This window comes from Culicoides brevitarsis, chromosome 2, assembly GCF_036172545.1.
Source record: "Culicoides brevitarsis isolate CSIRO-B50_1 chromosome 2, AGI_CSIRO_Cbre_v1, whole genome shotgun sequence".
Classification (NCBI taxonomy): Eukaryota; Metazoa; Arthropoda; class Insecta; order Diptera; family Ceratopogonidae; genus Culicoides; species Culicoides brevitarsis.
The window spans coordinates 41,962,032-41,983,795 of NC_087086.1; the positions used below are offsets into that span (position 1 = coordinate 41,962,032).

A 21,764-nucleotide genomic window follows, 5' to 3' on the forward strand; every position below is an offset into this window, starting at 1 on the left:
AGCTTATTATTAAAAATATTCCTTTTTGTTTACATCTTGTCTTGCTGTCTTCTTGCAGATTCTCTCGTCAATATAAGTCGTCGACGACGTTTGTATTTATTTTATTTGTATATAAATTATTGCACTATGCAACTGTTTTTTTGCTTTATTATTTTATTTTTTATTATATAACTCTCTGTGCTTTCCGTTTCATGTAACTTGATCACTCACTGTTTTATTTATTTATTTATTTTTTTCGATTCCTTTGATATTTTTTTAATTAAGAATTAATTTTTCATTCATGCAAATATTTTTATTTTTTTTTGGTCCCAACGGATTTTTTTTGCAACATTTCATTTAAACAATTAATTATATGATTATTAATTTCCTCTTATTTTTAATTTTTTTTTGTGTTTTGTTGCAAATAATTGCAGTGTGAAAAAAATTAGCAACACTTTTTGCTCCGTAACTGACAAACACATGTAGAGAGACTCACAGCGAAACACTCAACGTAAATAATATTTTTTGTTGTGTTGTGTGGAAAAAACTAAATAAGAGAAATAAACGACGGTTCTGTCTGCGACGAAGGTAAAAGAGCGACTGAAATTCATTTTACAATTACTTTTTTTCAGCTTTTTTTACACCGTTCGTCGTTTCCACGGATTATGTATGGATGCGATATGTTGTTGAATGGAACACGCATACGGGTTCTGGTTTGCTGTGCGACAACAACGACGACGACGAAGAACAAGAAACATGTAGTAAAAGGAGTATGCGAGTTGAGTTACGTCGACGGCACTCAATCTTGTATCGTAAAGAACGAAGGGAATGGAAGTGCATTCAGCAGTACGGATGTGTGTCGAGAGAAAGTAGATTTTTATCCAGTTGGCGATCGGATCATCATTCGTGCGTTTTCCTGCTTCAGCATTTCGAGCCACTTGAGACGAATAAAAAATTGATTAACGTTTGAAGGACAATCGATCGTTTTTCACTGAAAATCAATTCATTATTTTTTTTTCACTTTTGAAGGATGTCTGATGAGTTTTTTTTTATAGACGAATGCCCTTTTTGAAGACAGAAGAGAGGAGAAGATTGCAATCAACACTCATGCTGCTTGTAACGGAAGTCATATGTGGTTTGGAAAATTGTTGAGTGCCATGAAATTTCTACAACTAAATATCTTCAAAAAGATTGGAAAGCCGGCATGAGATCCATTCATATGTAGATGAGTGATCACTTTATATCAGGTTCGAAAATGAACTATTTCGCATACGTGTCGTTGTTGCACAGTACAAAAATTGCATGCACAAAAAAATGTTAGTTCTTATGTTTTTTGCTGCAGTACACAATTATTATTATGTTGAAGTATTTATCATTAAAAGCATATATCAAGGCTTGTCTAGCAAAAAAAAAATAAATAAAAACAAAACTCTTTGTTTGTTTGAACGAACACCTATAAGAGAGAAGAGATAAATTGCACAAAAGTAACAATGGTAACTCTCATCTGCAAGTGCAACAAAATATCTGTAGTATTTTTTGTGACTCCATATCTTGCATCTTCAAATAATAATGTAATAGCACAAAGGCACGTCTCCGCATGTGACATGACACATAAAAATTTGCGTTTGAATGCAACTCACAATATTTAACTAAGATTATTCATTTTTGATAAAAATATTGATGACCTAGTTAACGGGAGATTGTTACTTTGCGAGAAAATGACTCACATTTTCTATAAATTTGCTTGGTTTGAATTAATTGGAATAATTGAGATGAAAATATTACATAATTAACTTGTTCCAATATCCTGTGCGAAACCAAATTTGAACCTAAAAATACAAAAAATCATGAAATTTGGGCAAATTTCTCAAAAAATTGAAAAAATAACTTAAATAAACGAGCATTTCTGATATCAAATGATGATCAAATGGCTATTCTGCTTACGGTTGTTTGTTTACTTCTCGGGCTTCTGCTGAATTACATTTCAGATGATCGACAAAGACTAAAAAAAAAAGAAAAACAAAAGAGAACCAATTAACTTTCGTACAAATATTCGACAAACATTGAATGTAAATTAAAAATGACTTAAAAGGACACACATTTATGACGACTTGCATGATGATGTTCGCATATTTTTGTGCGGGGCAAAATAACTGGATAATAAATAAAACATGTTGACCAAAAAGTAACCAAAAAATATTTCATGAAAAGAAAGAAAGAAAGAAATAATAAAACAGAAGTTTGATTATTTTATGCAGATTAAACAAAAAATGTTGTCTGTACTTACCAACTACATCGATGTTTGATAAGAATTTCGACGAGATTCGCAGTGTTTGTGCAAGCGAGAGACAAGCATTTCTGATCATATCGCTGCCATACAGTTGCACGTGACTTCGCACTCACTTATCGTATCTCGCCACATATCGCGTTGCCGATCACAAATAATTTACACAATATTTGCTGTCATTATTTTTGTAAAGTCATATATTCGTTCCTTTCGTTCTTTTCTCATAAAGCATCGCTGGTTGCCACAAAACAAACGAAAAAAAGTAGCAAGATCATTGAACATGCACACATATTTTTTTTATTAATAAGGCAGCTCCAAATTTTTTTTCGAACTTTTTGTCTCAAAAGATTTTTTGCAAAAAAATAAAAAAAAATTTTTCGAAATACTTTTTCATACAAAATGACAAAATTTAAATAATTTTTAAATTTTTAATAATTTAATTAAAATTATTTTTTTAATAGTTTAAATTTGATATCAAACTATTTCAAGTTTAAAATTTAAACAAAAAAATTTAAAAAGAAAATACCTTGAAAAGAATTTTAAAAAAAAATTTTTTTGAAAAAAAATTTAGACAAAAAAAAAATTCACGATAAATTTCGTTTTTTAATGCAAAAATTCTTATGAACTAAAATTTTTTTTAAAAAATATGAAAAAGATCAATTTTGATGATATTTTCAACTTTTCTTTTGTATTTTGCCCCATTGGATGTTCGACTTTTGAAATGAGGCATGGGACAAAAAGTTCAAAAAATAGTTGGAGCGGCCTAACCAATACATTTTATTCACCAAAGTCGTTTGTACTTGTCTTGAAATTTATGACACAATCACATATCGCTGCTGCGCAATCCGCAGCGCATCGAGCCACAGCAAGAGAAAGAAAGAAATCTTGTGAAATTGTAACGGATCTGACTTCTCTCGGATGCCCATCTCTCTCGAACGACGACGTCGATGAATGAAAATGGATTTGGTGCCTGCTGCGATGATGCAAATAAAATATAGTACGAGGTAGGTACGCCTTTGTGTGTCTCTCACTCGCTTTGGGATCGGTAAAAGTGTCATGTTGATATACTTTATTACTTATCGCGTTGTTGTTGTGCGGATCGACTGAATACTGGTAGGAGTGTGTGAAGGGAATAACATTTTTTTTACTTGTTTTTTTTTCGTTCCCAAGAATTCTTCATATTTTTTCTTTTTTTTTTTTTTTTGGTCATTGGTCTTGACTGAACATGACTTCTTACAAATTTTTCATATATGGTTAATATATCATCGTCATCACAGACAAGACTTCAGTTCAAAAGCATTTTTGATTGCGTTTCAATTTTTTGTACGTACTTTCATTACCTGTCTTATCGCTTTTTGCTTTCATTTCTTTTTTTTTTGTTTCATAATTAAAAAAAAAATATTTTCGTCTATAAGTGCTTTAAATAACATACGAACACTTGTGCAAATACAACCGCTCTTAGCTCAATGGTAGAGCGAGTGACTGTAGACGGATTTGTAGAGATCACTAGGTTGCTAGTTCGATTCTGGCAGAGCGGAAAAACTTTTTTGTTTAACCAGACGTTTCCATCTGTGTCGATTTTATCGAATTTTTCGAAAGAAAATTTTGAAAATTTTTATCTTGAACTTTTTTTACGACAAAATTTTTGAAATTTCACTGAAAATTGCTTTTTAATTTTTTTTCTCACTTTTCATCATTCTATAATTATCTTTTTTTTATTTTTAGCTCATCTATTGGACCTTCCTGAAACGAAAAAAAAATATTAATTCAATCTGAAAAAAAAATTTAATTTTACTGAAAAAAAATGAGATCGATACCAATGAGATCGAAAAAAATTTCAAGGAAACAAAGTAATTAAATAATTAATTAAAAAACATTCATGTCAAGAAAAAAAAGTATTCCATAAAAATGGAAAATTTTTAACCTTTTTTGTTGCAAAAATGAACTTTTTTTTTTGAAATGTTAATGCACTTTGACAATGTTGCAAGTTACATTCGCTAATTGCTTTCCGGCAAAACCTTAATACGATTAAGAATTTTAAATATTTTTAATAGAGCTTTTTTTGTCAAACGAACGCTCAAGTCAAGCAGCTGCCTTGCTTGTCGCTTTACCGTTGACTTAGGGAGCTAACACACAAAAAAAACCACATTAAAATAACGAAAATAATCTGATCTTGTATACCATTTGACATTGATGCATTTTTTAGCCAATTTTTTTAATTTCTCCCGACGATCGTTTTCCGAATTATGCAGTTTTTTTGCGGGTTTTTTGGTCAAGAGACGACAACAACACATCAAATGAATGAAACAACATACAAATAACATTATCTTTCCCACCTTTTGTGAGTTGTGTACGGCTTCTACTTCTTCGGGTTCTGTTTTTGCGCAAAAATAACATGAATATTTTCGCATCAATTGTTTCGATTTTTAAACAATTTTTTAACTGTCTTTTGTCTCATTTTTCTCAGGCACATTTCATGCTAAAAATGGAAATTTTTGGCTTTTTACATCCTGAAACGGGAGAAAAAGGCGCTTTTGAGACATGAGGAAACTACGAACTTTGTGAAAAAGTTTCAAAAAACTAATAATTGGATAAGTATATCAAGGACTAACAAGACTTTAACATACTTTACATATTTTCTTGAAACATTTTAGGTCGCTGACTGTATCAGAATTCGTCGAACGAAAGTTAATCCACTCCACAGATTTAATGATAATTAGAGAACACATTATCGCCATTTATGAAAATTTTCTTCATGATGATCTTTTGATACACATTTCATAAAATAATAATTAAAAACAATAACAAAAGAACCGGAAACAATGATATAATTATAACGTTACGCTCAACGTTTGGATATGATGATGATGATGATGGATTTGAGAGATAAGATTTTTGCATCGACTTTGAATTACTGTGTGTGTGGAAGACATTCAGGGTGGTCCGTTTTTTTTGCATTATGTTTCTTCTATCGCGTTTGTATATGGATATAGAATTAAATAAAATAAATTTGAAATATGTTCGTTTCTTCCGTAGGTTGGCATCATACACGGTAAATGAAGAACAAGCAACTTTTCATTCACGCAACGAAATAATTTTATATGTGCGCAAAAAATGTTTGTATAATTTAGCAGGTGATAATAATAATGCCGGTTGTTGTTGTTATGATGCCATGATATGCGCATGTTGATGTGATTTTAGTTGTTTACAATTTTTCTAAAATATTAAATGAGCAATTATTGAAGAAAAAATTCACAAATAATAGAATTTTAATAATTTTATTAGATTTCTTAACTTTTCAACAATTAATAATTATTATTTATTAATTAATTATTTTTATTGACATAAAAATTTTTTTTTTTTTTTGAAAATTTGGAAAAAAAAATTTATCTCTTCGTAAAACGCCTTCCCATGAAACTTGCCCTGAACAAGTTTTGACATAAAAAAAAAATTTTTTTTTGAAAATTTGGAAAAAAAAAATTTATCTCTTCGTAAAATAATAAAAAATTTTTATATTTAGATTTTTGGTTGAAAAATTATAAAAAAAATGTAAAAAAAATTTTTATTTTGAAAATTTACTAATTTCAAATTTTAAAAAATTCAAAATCGACAAATGACATTCAAAAATTTTTTAAAAATTTTTTACGTATTTTTTACGTATTTTTTACGTATTTTTTACGGAATTTTTATTTATCAATTAAATTGCAAATGAAAAACGATCAAACAGAAATTCATGAAAATTATGCAGAATCTAAAATTTTACTCGACAGTTGTAATTTTCGTGTCGGATGTCAAAATTAAGCAAAAATTGAGGCTTAAATTAAAAAATTAATATTTTAAAAAAAATCTCGAAATTTAGATTCTGAACTGATACATTAAAAAAATTTGAAATCAATTTAACACTTTAAGTAAATCTTAAAACTCAAAAATTTCAAAAATATTTAAATAATTAAGAAGATGATAAAAATTACGCCGGTTGCTATTATAGCATGAAATGCGCATGTCTATGTCTTGTTTTTGTCATATTTTTGTTGTTTACAGCTGATTCGACATAAAAAGTGAAAAAAATGTCTTTTACAACAAAATTTCTTTCCTTAATATTAATTTTCAACATAAAATTCTGCCTTTGTGAGGATGTCGTTTTCAGATTTCCTGAATTCGATTACATGCCAACTACGAGTAATGTAAGAAAATTTTCCATAAATCCGTTTAAAAACAAAATTTTAATATTTTTACGTCTTTTTTAGGAAAATATATTCAAAGAATTCGAGATAGCTTGTGAAAATAGCCCTCGATGTGACGAATATGAAGGAATTACGAGGATAAATTGTATTCGAGAATGTGTTTCGCCCTCTTGTTATAAGGATATTTATGCTTTTGATGAGGTACAAGTCTAATTTATGAAAATTTAGAAATTTATTTAAAATTTATATTTTTTTAGTTGGAAGAAGGAGAAGTAGATATTCGGCTGAATTCATTTAAAGGCTGTTTCATCAACAGAACAAAGCAATAACTCATTTTCTAACTTTTTTTTATTTGATTTGTATGTTTTTAAAGAAAGGTTATCATCATTTTACAGAACATTTTTTTTTATATCCTACTTCAATTCAAAAAAAGGAGAATAATTAATAAAAATAACAAAATATTTCGTCAAATAAAAAAACGGGTGGTTTTCACTAAATATAGGTAATAATTATAATAATTAATGAAGAAGAAAACAGAAGAAGTTCAAGCATTAGTCATCTCTTTTCTTCGGAGACCAGTCTATCTGAATTTTGAGAGCACGTTCCTTCTTCGGCGAGTAGGACGACGTGTAGCGAGACGACGTGTTCAAGTCGTTGACTGTTTTGTTCATCATTTGTTCGCGTTCTTCGTTTGTCAGTTCTTTAAGAGGTTCAGTTTTATCCCTGTTTTAATGAAAAAAATTGAAAATTTTTGTTTTTTGGAATAAAATTTTAAAACTTACTGATAGAAAACCAAAGTTCCATCGTTCATTGTCGATCGATCGTAAGATGAAGGCGTCGACGAATACCAAACCAGTGAAGGAATGCTCATTAAAGAAACATTACAGCGAGGAAATGAGTTTGTAATCTAAAAAAAAAAAATTTTCATTGAAAAATTGAATTTTAAGATTTTTTAGAAGAAACTCACTTTTGTATATTCAAGATTTTCTTCAGGAATTCCCGAGAGTGTGGATAAAACATTAAACAATTCTCCATTTTCTCCTAAAATTGAGTAAAACTTATTAAAAATGTCAATTTTAGAAAATTTGGAAAACTTACGTGGAATCACAACCTCTTGAAATTCGCCTAAAGTACGTGTTGATGGGTTCCATCGTCGTGCAAAAATAATTGTGTCATCAGGATCTTCAAATTTGGGATATCCTTCGAAGATTTCTTCGATTATGACCTAAAAAAAAGTAATTTCATAAGATTTGCTCAAAAAATAAAAGTTTTTAAACATACTTCATTTCCGCAGGGTAACAATAACATGTCTTCGCCAAACTTTTGATCTGGAAGTAACACTTTCGATGGACATTTACAACTTTTTTTGCGCAACCAGCAATTGCTTGTGTTTAAATGCGCGTATTTAGGATCAATTTTGTTGATGTAAGCCAACATTTCGTTGAACACGGGACCAACTTCCGTATCTTCTCGCAGAATCCATTCACAGATGAGGGGAAGTTTTTCCGTGTCGTCATCAATCTGTAAGACAAAAAAGTGTATTTTTTATTATTTTATTATTTTTTTTAAATTATTTTTTTAATTTAAAAAAAACAAAAAATTTTATATTAAAAAAATTATTTTAAAAATTAATTTTTAATATTGAAAAAAAAATTTTTTTTAAGGAAATTTAAACAAAAAATATTTTTTTACCTCTTTCAGATTGAGATACAGAATTTTGCATTTGTATTCTCCTTTTTGAAGTGCTCTGCCAAGTTCAATTTTTAATCGTTCTCCATCTCTGTAAAAGAAAATTGATGAAAATTTGTTCGAAAAGTAAAAATGGGACAAATTTACTTGAAAGACGACAACGTATCGTTTAATTTAGTGATTTCCTGCTCTCGTGAATTCGTCAAAAGTACCTTAAAATGCGTATGAGGCACTCCGAGATATGGTTGCAAGTGATATTTCAAGGCGCCAATTGTCATCGATCGATCTACGAGTGCTTTCAGCATCTTTCGTGTCGTCTCAAACTCACTGTCTGTGTCGATTTCCTCGAAAGGCGTTGCACGGAAGTAACTTGCCTTGCCGCGTTCAATTTGCATCTCGAGTTGCGCCGCAGACGAGTTCATATCGACATCTGTATCACTGTTATTACAATAGTCATCGGGACTAGATAAGTGCGGATCACTGCAAGCAGGCGAATTGCTCGTGCTCGAAATGTGACTTAAATCGTCTTGTGCCGCATCGACAAGAGTACGATCGCTATCGCTTAAACTGCTATCTTCGCTATTGCATTCTGTGGGTTCGAGCGATGGAAGAGGCGAAATTCGACGATAATCTCCGGATGCCGTCAACTCGTTGCTGCTCGTTGGCGGATGTTGTGCATTCGCGTTATTGACGTGTGTCGGCACAGGCGATGGATTAACGTAACACATGGCATCTACGGTATCGAAGGAGGGCGCTGTTTTGCAAGCAGTTGGCGTTTTTAAGCTGTTCGAACTCAAAAAGTCGTTGTTGTTCTCGATCGTTGGTGTTTGCGTGGGATTGTACACGGGAATCTGAAGTTTATCCAAATTCTCCTTGTCCGTATTCGGAAGAATAAAGTATATCGTGATAATGTGCTCGAAACGTTCAACAATTTTTTTCATACGTTGATTCGCATCTTCTCCGACGGCATTCGTTTGAGCGACAAAAATCTTGTGAGACAAATGAAGTTGCTCCTCGTTCAAAGTCACGTTATCGTCATCCAATACCTTGGCAATACTGCAATTGAATTCGTTTCCAGATGTTTGAATCCCGCCCGTAGCATTGATTTTGGCAACAACTAACGACGCGGCATTCATGTGCAACTTTTTGGCAATCGCCTTCTTGTAATCCATTACTGTTCCATTCAATAAACCGCGAATTTGAACGGGACCATCAATATCGGCAGTTTGTAAATCTACCGAATAAACCTAAAAACACAAGAATGAGAAAAAAATCACTTTTTCATGGAAAATCTTACTTTTGTGATAATTCCTCCGGGTAAGTAAACATCAAATTCTTCATCTGGTTTTCGCATTTCCAATAAAAGTTCATTGTTATTGCCTTTCAGTGAGGTCATTATATCATTGATCTATATAAAAAAATGAAAATTGTTAAAAATTTCGAAAAAAATTGAAAAAAAAATCTTACTGTATCCTTTTCTCGTCCTTCAAAGCTTCGATCGATAGTTTCCGTGACACTTTCGTACGCAACGAGTCTAAACAAGTCAATTGTTCCGAAAGATTTTCCATGTTTTCGATGAGCTTCTTCAAGAGCATCTTCGAGAGTTGATTCCTGCGAGATGTAAATGTTGCCATCGACGAGTTTTTGTTGTTTCGGATGGTAGAAAAATATTTTGATTTTCAACAAATCTCCGAGAACGGAAGAAGATTGCGTAAAACTGCGTGAATATGATCTATCGTTTTCCTCTTTTTCCTTCAGGGTCATTTTGAGAGTTTTGATGTGCTCGCCAAATTCGGATTCTTTGATAAATTTGGCATTGCGCGGCGGATCGATTTGACGATACATCAACATGTAGGCATTCGTGCTTGAACTATAAGCGCTCAAAAAAGCTTTGTATCCGGCGCCTCCGAAGGATTTTTGGATATCTTCTTGTGTGATGGGCGACACTGTTTGATCGTTGAACGAAAACCATTGCCCGGATTCGAAATCTTTGATATACGCATAATAATGTCCTCCCGAAGCACTTCCCGAATGGATCATAATCGAAAATAGTTCGTACAAATATGGTCCGCTTTCGTTGGGAGTACTTGATGTGCTTTTACCATCGCCATTCATGTCAATTCCTTCATCGTCTTCTTGCAAATCGGCGGGATCTTGACCCGCAGCTGTCGTCGATTGTCCCGCACTCATTGTTCCGTCGTCATCTAATGCACTTCCGCTATCCGTTGTACTGCAATCATCACATTTCATCGCACTTTCGACACTTTCGTGCCCAATGGACATATTATCGCTCGCAATTGGCTGCGAACAGATATCCGTTTGATTGACAAATCCGTTCAAATTGAGAGTTTGCGGGAACGTGACTTTGTCATTCAACTTGATACGATGCATCGTTTGGTAATCAAAGTCGAATCGTTTTAAATGCAACGTCAAGATATAAGGAAATTTCGTGAATTTAAGTCCCTTATGCGCATCACACTTTTTGTTGCACGTCTCGCAATGATACTGATTATTGCCATCTAACGTTTCAGGTTGCACGAAAGCTCGCAACGCTTCTTCGACACTATTGTAGGCAATTGAACTCCCGAACGGCTTCACAGGCAACGGAATATCCAAAAAGGTATCTTCTCGTGATTTTTCTGTGCTACATTCCAAACATTTGACATAATCCGTCATTTTTCCCTCGTACAGTTGATTTATCAGATCCGCTTGTTTCGTATTTTTGAACTTTTGTTCGAGCGCATCGAACATTACGCGACACAACTCTTGAATGTCGTGTTGTTGCCATGCTTCAGTCGAATCCCATCCAAAGCTGCGCGTCAAATCGGTAGTTTCAACGGCAGATTTTGTGGATGTTTGTAAATTTAGGAACAATTTTTGCAATTGGAAGGGAATCGATTTTGATTCGCCTGTGCCGTCAAACTCCCAATTGTACAAAGCGTTACGAAATTCGGGCGTCATGAAGAGCGCTTGTAACAAACTGTTCAAATAACAAGTCATCGCTTGATTCACTAATCCAACGAAATGAGGGCGATCTAAAAAGAAATTAAATTTTCAAAATTAGACCGCTTCAAATTTTTTTTAACTTTTTGTCCCATGCTCCATTTCAAAAATCGAATGGGGCAAAATAAAAAAAAACTGAAAATTTTTCATATTTTTCTTTTTTCGTATTTTTTTAAGAAATTTAATTTTTTTTTTTAAATATTTTCGATTTTTAATTTTTTTAAAATATTTTCATTTTTTTGTATTGAAAAACTAAATTTACCATGAATTTTCTCTTCTAAAAATATTTTCGAAAAAATTTCTTCCAAAATTTTCAAAATTTTTTGACAGATATTTTTATGAAATATATTTTTTTTTGTTTAAATTTTTAACTTAAAATGCTTTGTGATCAATTTTAAATCATCAAATCTCAATGAAAAAAAGTTTTTGGGACAAAAATTTCGAAATAAAATTGAATTTTTCAAAAAAAAAACTTACCCAAAGACTTCATTTTTCTGAATTGACTGACAATTCCATCCTTTTTCTCTTCCGTATCGTTGCTGTTGTTCGACGACGGCGCATCAAACAATGGTAAAGCAGGCCAATTCGGATCGAAGTCGAAAGGGACTTCCTCGTTATTTTCTTCGGGCGAACTTGTGACACTTTTTTCCTTTGTTTTCACTTCTTCGGTTTTCTCGTCGCCATTGACGCCATTTACACTCGTCAAATTCATGGCTTCCGGTTTCTTCTTCTTCTTCACCGCGATACTGACTTCCGAATCACTATTTTCGCTGCCCGGTTTGTCGATAATGAGGATATTGCGATCTGTTTGCGTGAATTTTAGACCAACTTCTTGCAAGGTCTTGCCTTTGTGGTTGTTCAAGACAATGGGCTCGGCGTTTTTCGTCACTTTTAGTTTCAACACGAACGCGTCGTACTGATATTGCCGCTTGATATCTTCCAAAAAGTCAACTACTCGATAGGAGGGACGTACAATCATCGATTGACGCTTCTGCTGCGAATTAGGCATACAATCCAATACGATGCATACTGTACTTCCTTCGTCATGTGAAACCATTGCTACAAAAAATGCAAGAAAAAAATAGATAAGAATTTTTTTATTAAAAAAAATTTTAAAGAATGCTGCTTTTCATCAATTAACCTTTCAAATTAATTCAAACCAAGCAAATTTTCTTCCGATTCACTCAAAAATTATTGACAGTTTCGCGTAAAAACAAGGAAAAAACGGGTAAAATAGGAAATTATTTACAAAATTGTTAAAGAAAATAGTGCAAGGTCATTGTTTTTATTTCTTATTTGAATTTTAAATGCAACAATATGACAAATTTTACGTCAAACATGAGGAAATCACGCGAAAAAAATGTTAATGACAAATTTTTCTATTTTAAATCGACTTTTTTCTTAATTTCATGAATGGAGAGACAAAGTTGTTGTTAGGTGCCGAAAGAAATCTCGTTTAAATTAAAAAATTCTCTTGTTCGCTCATCAATAAATAAATAAACAACAACCACATTACACTATTTTTAGATGCAAGAAACACACACTGCCATGTTATTACTATTTGTTCACATTAACATTAATAAGCACGTCATAACACTCTTTCATTAAAAAAAAAATGGAGCAACTGCACATTGTTGATTTAAAAAAAAACAAATTTTATTGGGGAGTTGAATTTTCCGCGTAAATGAGTCTTGTTAGTTTTGATTATTATTAGTTTTTGGCTCATTTAGGGACGAGAAAAGGGGAGACACACACACACGAGGCACAAATTTGCACAGAAAACTCACATTTTGGTCATTTGTAAGAGTTTCAAAGTGTCTGATTTGATGAAATTTCCGTTGATTTTTATTTTTTTTGTTTGATATTAGTTGAAGAGTAGTGTACTTAAAAGTGTTGGACAAAATTTACTCGTGTAATTAGATGCGTATTTAATTGAAAATGCACAGACAGCAAACTATTGATGTCAACTAACTACAAAAAAAATTAAAATAAAAATGAAAACTCTTTAACTAAAGCGACATGCGATCGTAATTTTCGCGTTTTTGGAAGACTTTAACTCACTTTTCTCGCTACTTGATACAAAACGTGCGTTGTCGGTAAAATCTTTTCTTTTCCTTGTATCGCAAAAATACAAAAAAATACGGTTGAAGAGAAGAAGAAAAGAAAATTAAAAGTTTTATTCACAAAAATTCGTCATTTGCGGCTAAATTTAGAGCTTGCGTGTGTGTCGTCGTATGTTTACAGCACTTCTGCACAGCTGCTTGCTACGAGAAATTTATTTTTCCGATTAAAATGCGGGAAAATGTGAAGATGCGAATGCACACGCTGCCGAAAAACAACTAAATTTGAGATTGAGATCGAGATCATGGCAAGTGCCGAGACCGAAATCGAAAATTACACAATACATAGTGATTTTACATGCGTGTGTGTGGCGTTATTTATTTATTTTCTGAAAATCACGAGCGGATTGTGAGAAGATTTTCCGACAGCAGAGAGAGAGAGCTCAAAATTAACCGGCAAGGAGTTCATTTCAGGAACTTTTGCGTTGAAAGTGAAATTTTGCACGAGAATTTCAAGGTCTTGCTTGCATAATCAGCTGCTTCTGTGTTCTTCTGTTGTTTCATGGATAAACAAACGAAGCGCCATGATTCGGAGAATTACGTTTTTTCTTGGATTTTTGCTTTGAAATGCGCCAAATGGCACGTTCGAGGGTGATGTTGTTCAAAACAATGTGAAATTTTCGGGCAAGAGCGTACACAAACAACAACAACTCGGAATATTTCGGACTTTTTCTCTTCTACAATCCTCTTTCGTTCTTACAGCACCAAATAGGAATAAGTGACTTTACTTTTTCTTCTTTTGCAGGTCTCCTCAGCAAATTCACACTTTCTTTTCATGTTTTTCACATGATTTTACGTGCAAACATCGCACGATTTCACATAAATTGACGCGAAAACGCACAAAAAATCACGAAAATTTTGTTCAATTTTTTTGCTTACCTGAAATGCCAGCATGTGTTGAAGTGATTGATGCGCCGGTTTCGCCCATTAACGGTTTGTCCTTAAAATTTTTCTTATTTTCAAATATTTTTTTAAATTTTGAATTTTTATTTTATTTTTTTAAATTTAATTTTTCGTTTTGAAAAATATAAAAATTGTTTTAAAAGTTGAAAATTTAAAAAAAAAATTTTTTTTTTAATTTTTTTTATATTTTTCTAAATAATTTTTTTTTATTTTATTTTTTTTAATTATATTTTTTTAATTCATGAATTTTTTCTCTTAAATTTTTTATGATTTTAAACATTTTCGGAACAAAAAAATGAAAATTTTAATGAAAACCGGTTGAAAATAAAAAAGTTCGGAAATGGCAACACTAACTTCATAATTTGCCTTCTTGTTAATTCAAATTTCAAAAAGGCGCCAAGTGCAAATTCTTCGAGATCATCAATGAAGTTGTGAATGAAAGTCACAAGTTGAATGATTCCCAATGGATATGTGACTTTTATGCCTCAAAACGCAGATTGGAACGTTCGAGACTCGTCGTTTATCGCACTAGAAGATTCGAGACCGTCAATTTTCATATAAAAAGCACTGTGCACGTACGTTCTGTATCATTTGATTGAAAATCGTTCAAGAATTAAGACGTGTAGTTGAATTTTTAGAAAAAATTACAAAAGAAATTTCAAACAAACGCAAGCAAAAATTATATAAACTTAGTGAAAAGTTACATTTTTAGTTATCCAGCATCAACGAATCAAGGATAAATTAATAAACAAGCAATTAATATAAGGTAAGAACGAGAATTCATTTACATCAAATTGGCAACTTCGATCAAATTTCTATTTGTGGAAATTTAATTGACATTGAACTACCTTTGCAATTCAAGTGTGATCTCATATAGAACGCAAAAGTTGAAAAAAAAGAGTTTGCAATAAAAGTGAAAAAAAAAATCGTTCAAGAAAGTTTTGTTCTCGAACACTCGAGAACAGTATTGCATGGCGGACAATATAAACAACAATTTTTTTCGAAACTAGAACGAGTGAGGTCACTTGCGAAATAATACTTTGTTGCATCGAGTTCATTCGAGAGATAAAAAGAGGAGAAAATTAATCATAGATCTTTTTTTGTATCATTTCAGGCTTTATATTACATTGAAACATCATCATGGGAAAAGACTATTATTCCATTCTTGGAGTGTCAAAGTCAGCCAACGACGATGAACTGAAAAAAGCTTACCGGAAGTTGGCACTGAAATACCATCCAGATAAAAACAAGTCCAAAGATGCGGAAGAAAAGTTCAAGGAAATCGCTGAAGCGTACGAAGTGTTGTCGGACAAGAAGAAGCGCGATATTTACGATCAATACGGCGAAGAAGGCTTGAAAGGAGGAGTTCCCGGAAGCGGCGGATCCGGATCTGATGGTTCAGGATTCACATATACCTTCCATGGGGATCCGCGGGCAACATTTGCGCAATTTTTCGGAAACAGCGATCCATTTGCCGCATTCTTCGGCGGTTCGGGAGGCGGAAATATGTTCGATGCCGATATGGGAGACGAAAATGACATTTTCGCACAATTCGGCGGCGGAAGAGGAGGCGGCGGATTTCCCGGAGGAACATTCAGATCACAATCTTTCAACGTTGGGGGCATGCCACAAGGCGGACAACGCAAACAAAAGAGTCAAGATCCTCCCATTGAGCATGATTTGTATGTTTCGTTGGAAGATGTCGACAAAGGTTGCATGAAAAAGATGAAAATTAGTCGATTAGTTGGACAAGCAGATGGTTCCGCGCGCAAAGAAGAGAAGATTTTGAACATCAACGTGAAACCCGGATGGAAAGCAGGCACAAAAATCACATTTCCAAAGGAAGGCGATCAAATACCCGGAAAAATTCCCGCAGATATTGTCTTCATCATTCGTGACAAACCTCATGATAAATTCAAACGCGAAGGAAGCGATATCAAATATACGGCGAAAATTTCACTCAAACAAGCGCTTTGTGGATGTACAGTGAATGTGCCAACGTTACAAGGACAGACAATTACGATCAACACATCGGGCGAAATTGTCAAGCCATTAACAGTAAAACGCATGCAAGGCAGAGGATTGCCTTTCCCCAAAGAACCCAGCAAGCGAGGCGATTTGCTCGTGGCATTCGACATCAAATTTCCCGATAATCTGTCAAAGAACACGAAAGATCTTCTCATGGATATGCTACCGAATTAAAGAAAGACTGAAGTGCCGTCTCAACGTAAGCTACTACTAAACGTAAATTAACCTGAACTGTACTGAAAACAAAAAATAAAATTATCACTTCTCATGAGAATCAATAATTTTGCCCGAAAATCCAATTCCCGATGCTTTATTAATACATAAAGCGACTCACGTGTAAATATTATTTGTAATGTAAATAACTTAGCTAGCGTGTAAGAAAGTAGTGACAATAGTTGTTATTATTATTATTTAATAAAAAATTTAAAAAAAGCTAAAATAAACTGAATAATGAATTGTTTTAATAAAAAAAAATGCGTTTTAATCACTTTTTCCATACAAAAATTTCAATCAATTGCACAATTGGAGCTCAAAAAAATTTTGTCAGGTGTGGGATTCGAACCCACGCCTCCAGATGGAGACTAGAATGCTCAGAATGTTGCCCTTTAATAATTTTCAGGCAAGTTTTCACTTGAGTCTAGCATCTTAGACCGCTCGATCAACCTGACACGTGTGTTTGTGCGCGCCAAATTAAAATTCTCAACATGAAACATTTTTTTTTCTTTAAAAATAGATTTTACTATCACACAATTTGACGAAAGCGAGAGATAACGAACTCATTGTGGTCAGAAAATAACTTGTGCGCGCGCCAATTGATCTATTTTTAAACATAATTCGAACGGAATTAAGTTCATGTGTTAAAAAATTTACTTACGTTATGTTGCTGAGCGATTGTCTCTCGTTTTAGCGCCTCACATCGACACGTGTCAGGTTGATCGAGCGGTCTAAGATGCTAGACTCAAGTGAAAACTTGCCAATATGAGAATATGGGCAGCATTCTGAGCATTCTAGTCTCCATCTGGAGGCGTGGGTTCGAATCCCACACCTGACAAAAATTTTTTTTTGTGAAGAAATTTTACTTGTATTTCAAAAACTATTGAAAAAATTCTGAAATTATAATTGCATAAATAAATTTTTTTTTAAATTTTTCAAAAAAATCAAATTGAATAAAATATGATAATAAGTTTCGTAAAATTTTCGAATTAATGCAGAATTTAGATTTTTTACGTTTTCAATTGTATAAGATGTTTTATAATCCTTTTGAATTGCTAAAATGTTGAAGCAAAAAAAAAAATTTATGGAAAATCAATAAAAAAATAGACAATTTTTTTCGATATCAAAAATATACGTCAACAATCTATTTTAAGGATAATTCTCTCTTGAGACATCGATTTTTTGTTGAATGTCATTTCGACATTGAATTTTCATTCATATTTTTTTGTGAAAAATTTTCATCCAAATTAAGTGAAAAAAATGTTAATAAATTTTTTAAGGTAAAAATTTAAAAAAAAAAAATAAAATTTTAAAAAATTAATTTTTTGTTAATTTTCGATTTTGAATTTTTATTAATTTTTTTTTCAAAAAAAAAAAAAAAAATTCATTCAAATTTAATGAAAAAAATTTTTTGATAAATTTTTCAAGGTAAAAAATTTTCATAAAAAAAAAATTGAAAATCATGAAAAAAATAAAGATTCAAAAAATTTGTGTCAGGTGTGGGATTCGAACCCACGCCTCCAGAAGGAGACTAGAATGCTCAGAATGCTGCCTATATTTGCATATCGGCAAGTTTTCACTTGAGTCTAGCATCTTAGACCGCTCGATCAACCTGACATGTTGTAAATGTTCTGCCAAATGCCAAACACGCTTTTTTCATACATTTTCTATCGATAGAACTCCATTTACTCTTCTATACGACATACATTTGAAACTCATCGCTCTTCTTTATCGACTTTTTTATTGCTTCTTCATTAAAACTTCTTCACATCTCTTACAAACGGTTGTTTCGCAGAAAAATCTTCGACATCGAGGACAAAGGTTTCCATCTTTTTGCTTAATTTTAAACTCGTAATCTTCTTTTTCCGAATTTTTCAACGAAATTGACGAAACTTGACAAATTTCAACAAGTTCAGAGTCCAAACTGAATGATTCCTTTTGTAATTTGTTGATTTCCTGAAGTTTATTTGAAGGAACTGCAATTTCTACGTCTAACAACCACGTATTGACATCTTTGATGTGTTTGTAAAGGCTTCGTTTCATGTCAAAAGCAACTTTTAGTGTTTCAACAACTTTTTCGTCTTTCCATGCGATGTCTGATTTGACGGGAGTTTTGTAAAATGACTCATTTTTGTAATAACTCCAACTTTCTTCTACCAAAAACGGTACAATAGGCCACATTGCTTTGCACGAAACTTTGTATGCATGTTCCAGAATGTTTTGGATGCACGCGAAATCGGCATCTGTACCGCAATACAATCGATCTTTGCACAAGTGCAAATACACGCCAGATATTTCATTCGTAATGAAATTATTGATTGTTGATGTCACATGATTATATTGGTAACTTTCGTACAATTTCTGAATATTCTCGTCGAATTCGTGTAAAAGTGATAAAATATAACGATCCAAGTGCGTTCGATTTGCCGCATTTCCTGTAGAAACTTCTTTCGATAAGACGCCATTCATGTATCGTAGAGTCGAACGAAGTTTCTGTACTGTTTCTGCGGATCCTTCGAGAAGTTTGTCGCTTACGGGAATCATTGCATGTTGCACAGAATGAGCTGCAATCCAATATCGCATCGTATCAATGCCATATTTTTTGATAATTTGCTTTGGAGCGATTACATTTCCAACTGATTTTGACATTTTATGCCCTTTTTCATCAACTGTGAAGCCATGAACGAAAATTGAGCTGAAAAAAAAATTATTAAAAAATTTATCAAAATTTTTCAAGGTAAAAAATTTTCAAGAAAAAAAAAATTAAAAATCATAAAAAAAATTAGAAATTTTTCAAAGTAAAAAATTTTCATAAAAATTTTAAAAAAACTAAAATTATAAAAAAATTATAAAAAAATTAAAAATTATAAAAAAATTAAAATTATAAAAAAATTGAAAATCATAAAAAAAATTAAAATCATAAAAAATTAAAAATTATGAAAAAATATAAAATTAAAAAAAAATTGTGTCAGGTGTGGGATTCGAACCCACGCCTCCAGAAGGAGACTAGAATGCTCAGAATGCTGCCCGTACATCGTATAGGCAAGTTTTCACTTGAGTCTAGCATCTTAGACCGCTCGATCAACCTGACATGTTGAATTTGTACTGCCAAATGCCAATGACAACATTGCGTGTGAACTTTTGTACATGCAACTTACCGATACGGCGCTTTGTCACGTAATGCTACACTCGTCATGAGCGAAGATTGAAACCATCCCGTGAACTGATCAACGCCTTCGAGATACAAATCCGCTATTTTTGGCTCTTCTAACACTGTGTACCATGAAATTCCCGAATCGAACCAAATATCGAGGATATCGTTGCCTTTAACGAGCTCTTTTGCATCGATATTCAACGATTTTTGTGTTTCTTCTGACAAAATTTCTTCTGAACTTTTTGTAAACCAAAAGTCGATGTTGCCATCTTTGTTCACGTGACTCAAAATATCGTTGATGACACTTTGTTCAATTATAATTTGACCGTTTTTGTCATAAAAAGCAGGAATTGGAACTCCCCAACATCGTTGACGAGAAATGCACCAATAAGGACGTTTCATTAGCTGACTCACTAAACTACTTTTATGCGTTTCCGAAACTCCCTTCGGATACAATTTCACTTTTTCAACTTCTGAAGCTGCTTTTTCTTTGATTTTTTCCGTATCGATGAACCATTGATGGCTTGCACGGAAAATCACGGGTTTCTTCGTTCGCCAATCGATGGGATATGAATGTGTCATTTCCGACAAAAACAGGATATTGTCTTTGACGTGTTCAAGTACGAGTGAATTTCCATCTTCGAGCACAGATTTGCCATGAAGGAACGTTGGAGCGTCTTTTGTGTAACAAGCAAGTTCGTCAACGTAACATTTTGTCGGGATTTTATTCGCGAGACACACAAGATAATCTTCTAAACCATGAGCGGGAGCTGTGTGAACGAGTCCCGTGCCTTTGGAGTCTTGAACATGATCAGCTGAGAGAAAAGGAAGAGGATCCATTTGCATTACGGGATGTTTGTAAGTACATTTACTGAGCGCTGCTCCATCAATTTCTCGCAAAACTCGAATTTCTTTGTTCACTTCCTTCGAAAATGCTTCAACAAGACTTGATGCGATGAGATATTTTGAATTTTTGTCGTCTTCGAACTCGATTACGGAATATTTGAGCTTTGGACTGTAACATACAGCTTGATTTGAAGGCAAAGTCCATGGAGTTGTTGTCCAAATTATCGCGTAAATGTCTTTAAAATCACCCAAAGCATCAGGAATTGTCTCTAATTTCAGTCTTATGTACAACGAAGGACTTTTAAATGCCGGATCGTATTCCAATTCAGCTTCTGCTAATGCTGTCTTTGACGATGCTGACCAATGAACGGGTTTCAAGTCACGAAATATCAATCCTTTAGCATATAACTCGTAAAATAGTTGAATTTGCTTCATCACGTAACTTTTGTCGATCGTTTTGTAAGTTTCTTTCTTCCAATTTGCTCCGACTCCCCAATCACGAAAGTCTTGACGTTGCTTTTCCATCGTCGACAATGCGAATTTTCTCGCTTTTTCTCGAACAACCATCGGAGGCGACGACAAAGAATCCGATAAGGCTTTCAGTTCGATGGGCAATCCATGACAATCCCATCCAGGCACGTAATGAACGCGTTGACGTTCGATAATTTTACTCTTCATGACGAGATCTTTGAGAATTTTGTTGACAGCATGCCCGATATGAGTATCTCCATTTGCATATGGAGGTCCATCGTGAAGAACAAATTCAGGATCTGAGAGATTTTTGCGTTGCCATTCGTACATTGGACTTAAATGTGTCTAAAAATGAAAAATGTTGATGAATTATTTTGTTAAAACATAAAAATTTAATTTACCTCATTGATGATTTTTTGCATCTCTAACATCTTTTGACTGTTGAGCCTCTGAGGAAACCTCGTTTTTGGTAAGTTAATTGTATCTGTGTATTTTACAGCTTCATTTCCTTTGGATTTCACTTTTTGACTGCTCGTGCAATACCGGTAGAGTGTATTTGGTGCCTTTTCACTAAAAATTTTCCTTAATCGATGCATTTTTGAGGGTTTTTTGTTGCTTCAGTCGATCTTGAGTCTTTTGACACGTTGGTAACTGCGAATTTCTTCTTCAAATGTGATGCAATGTGCAATTTAATTTTCACATGCACTTGATTTGTTTTGATTTTGATAATGCATTTCATGGGGAAAAAAATGCTCCATGAGGGTTTTTATCGTCTGTCATCATGAAAAATAATTAATTTTTGTATTTATAAGAAAAACTTGTATTAATTTTATGAAAATATAAAAAATTTAAAATTTTTGATAAAATATGAAATTTAAAAAAAAATG

At 32.9% G+C, this 21,764-nt stretch overlaps 3 protein-coding genes and 5 non-coding genes across 8 annotated transcripts; 3 read left to right on the top strand and 5 right to left on the bottom strand.

Annotated features, from left to right (window-relative positions):
* Positions 1–3,718: 3,718 nt before the first annotated feature.
* Positions 3,719–3,804, top strand: Trnay-gua (transfer RNA tyrosine (anticodon GUA)). Its single transcript is given in 2 exon segments — positions 3,719–3,754; positions 3,769–3,804. It is a non-coding gene; the product is annotated as a tRNA-Tyr (tRNA).
* A 2,982-nt stretch (positions 3,805–6,786) lies between these two features.
* Positions 6,787–14,081, bottom strand: LOC134829249 (ubiquitin carboxyl-terminal hydrolase 47-like). The gene is made up of 11 exons (XM_063842253.1): positions 13,991–14,081; positions 11,620–12,201; positions 9,607–11,174; positions 9,437–9,547; positions 8,287–9,386; positions 8,143–8,230; positions 7,732–7,971; positions 7,549–7,675; positions 7,418–7,491; positions 7,233–7,357; positions 6,787–7,173 (listed from the first exon to the last, which is right to left on the bottom strand). Exons 1-11 carry the CDS (start codon positions 14,037–14,039, stop codon positions 7,002–7,004), a joined length of 4,236 nt encoding a protein of 1,411 aa, XP_063698323.1. The 5' UTR covers positions 14,040–14,081; the 3' UTR covers positions 6,787–7,001.
* Positions 14,082–14,771: 690 nt separating this feature from the next.
* On the top strand, positions 14,772–16,467 carry LOC134831356 (dnaJ protein homolog 1-like). The gene is made up of 2 exons (XM_063845074.1): positions 14,772–14,931; positions 15,280–16,467. The coding sequence occupies exon 2, from the start codon at positions 15,306–15,308 to the stop codon at positions 16,365–16,367; it is 1,062 nt and encodes a 353-aa protein (XP_063701144.1). The 5' UTR covers positions 14,772–14,931; positions 15,280–15,305; the 3' UTR covers positions 16,368–16,467.
* Positions 16,468–16,734: 267 nt separating this feature from the next.
* On the bottom strand, positions 16,735–16,861 carry Trnal-caa (transfer RNA leucine (anticodon CAA)). Its single transcript has 2 exons — positions 16,824–16,861; positions 16,735–16,780 (listed from the first exon to the last, which is right to left on the bottom strand). It is a non-coding gene; the product is annotated as a tRNA-Leu (tRNA).
* Positions 16,862–17,118: 257 nt separating this feature from the next.
* On the top strand, positions 17,119–17,244 carry Trnal-caa (transfer RNA leucine (anticodon CAA)). Its single transcript has 2 exons — positions 17,119–17,156; positions 17,199–17,244. It is a non-coding gene; the product is annotated as a tRNA-Leu (tRNA).
* Positions 17,245–17,897: 653 nt separating this feature from the next.
* Trnal-caa (transfer RNA leucine (anticodon CAA)) lies at positions 17,898–18,023 on the bottom strand. The gene is made up of 2 exons: positions 17,986–18,023; positions 17,898–17,943 (listed from the first exon to the last, which is right to left on the bottom strand). It is a non-coding gene; the product is annotated as a tRNA-Leu (tRNA).
* Positions 18,024–18,130: 107 nt separating this feature from the next.
* On the bottom strand, positions 18,131–21,543 carry LOC134831568 (isoleucine--tRNA ligase, mitochondrial). The gene is made up of 3 exons (XM_063845322.1): positions 21,279–21,543; positions 19,565–21,222; positions 18,131–19,101 (listed from the first exon to the last, which is right to left on the bottom strand). The coding sequence occupies exons 1-3, from the start codon at positions 21,471–21,473 to the stop codon at positions 18,147–18,149; spliced, it is 2,808 nt and encodes a 935-aa protein (XP_063701392.1). The 5' UTR covers positions 21,474–21,543; the 3' UTR covers positions 18,131–18,146.
* On the bottom strand, positions 19,373–19,497 carry Trnal-caa (transfer RNA leucine (anticodon CAA)). The gene is made up of 2 exons: positions 19,460–19,497; positions 19,373–19,418 (listed from the first exon to the last, which is right to left on the bottom strand). It is a non-coding gene; the product is annotated as a tRNA-Leu (tRNA).
* Positions 21,544–21,764: the final 221 nt, after the last annotated feature.

What these genes read in the sequence shown, in the direction of transcription:
- LOC134831568 (XM_063845322.1), bottom strand. Translation starts at nt 21,473, where the DNA reads ATGCATCGATTAAGGAAAATTTTTAGTGAAAAGGCACCAAATACACTC. An exon ending in TGCAAAAAATCATCAATGAG is followed by an intron (nt 21,223 to 21,278) that starts GTAAATTAAATT and finishes TTTCATTTTTAG; the next exon opens with ACACATTTAAGTCCAATGTA. An exon ending in CGTGACAAAGCGCCGTATCG is followed by an intron (nt 19,102 to 19,564) that starts GTAAGTTGCATG and finishes TTTTTTTTTCAG; the next exon opens with CTCAATTTTCGTTCATGGCT.
- LOC134831356 (XM_063845074.1), top strand. Translation starts at nt 15,306, where the DNA reads ATGGGAAAAGACTATTATTCCATTCTTGGAGTGTCAAAGTCAGCCAAC.
- LOC134829249 (XM_063842253.1), bottom strand. Translation starts at nt 14,039, where the DNA reads ATGAAAAGAAAGTGTGAATTTGCTGAGGAGACCTGCAAAAGAAGAAAA. An exon ending in TGTATCTCAATCTGAAAGAG is followed by an intron (nt 7,972 to 8,142) that starts GTAAAAAAATAT and finishes TTTGTCTTACAG; the next exon opens with ATTGATGACGACACGGAAAA. An exon ending in GGAACTTTGGTTTTCTATCA is followed by an intron (nt 7,174 to 7,232) that starts GTAAGTTTTAAA and finishes TCATTAAAACAG; the next exon opens with GGATAAAACTGAACCTCTTA.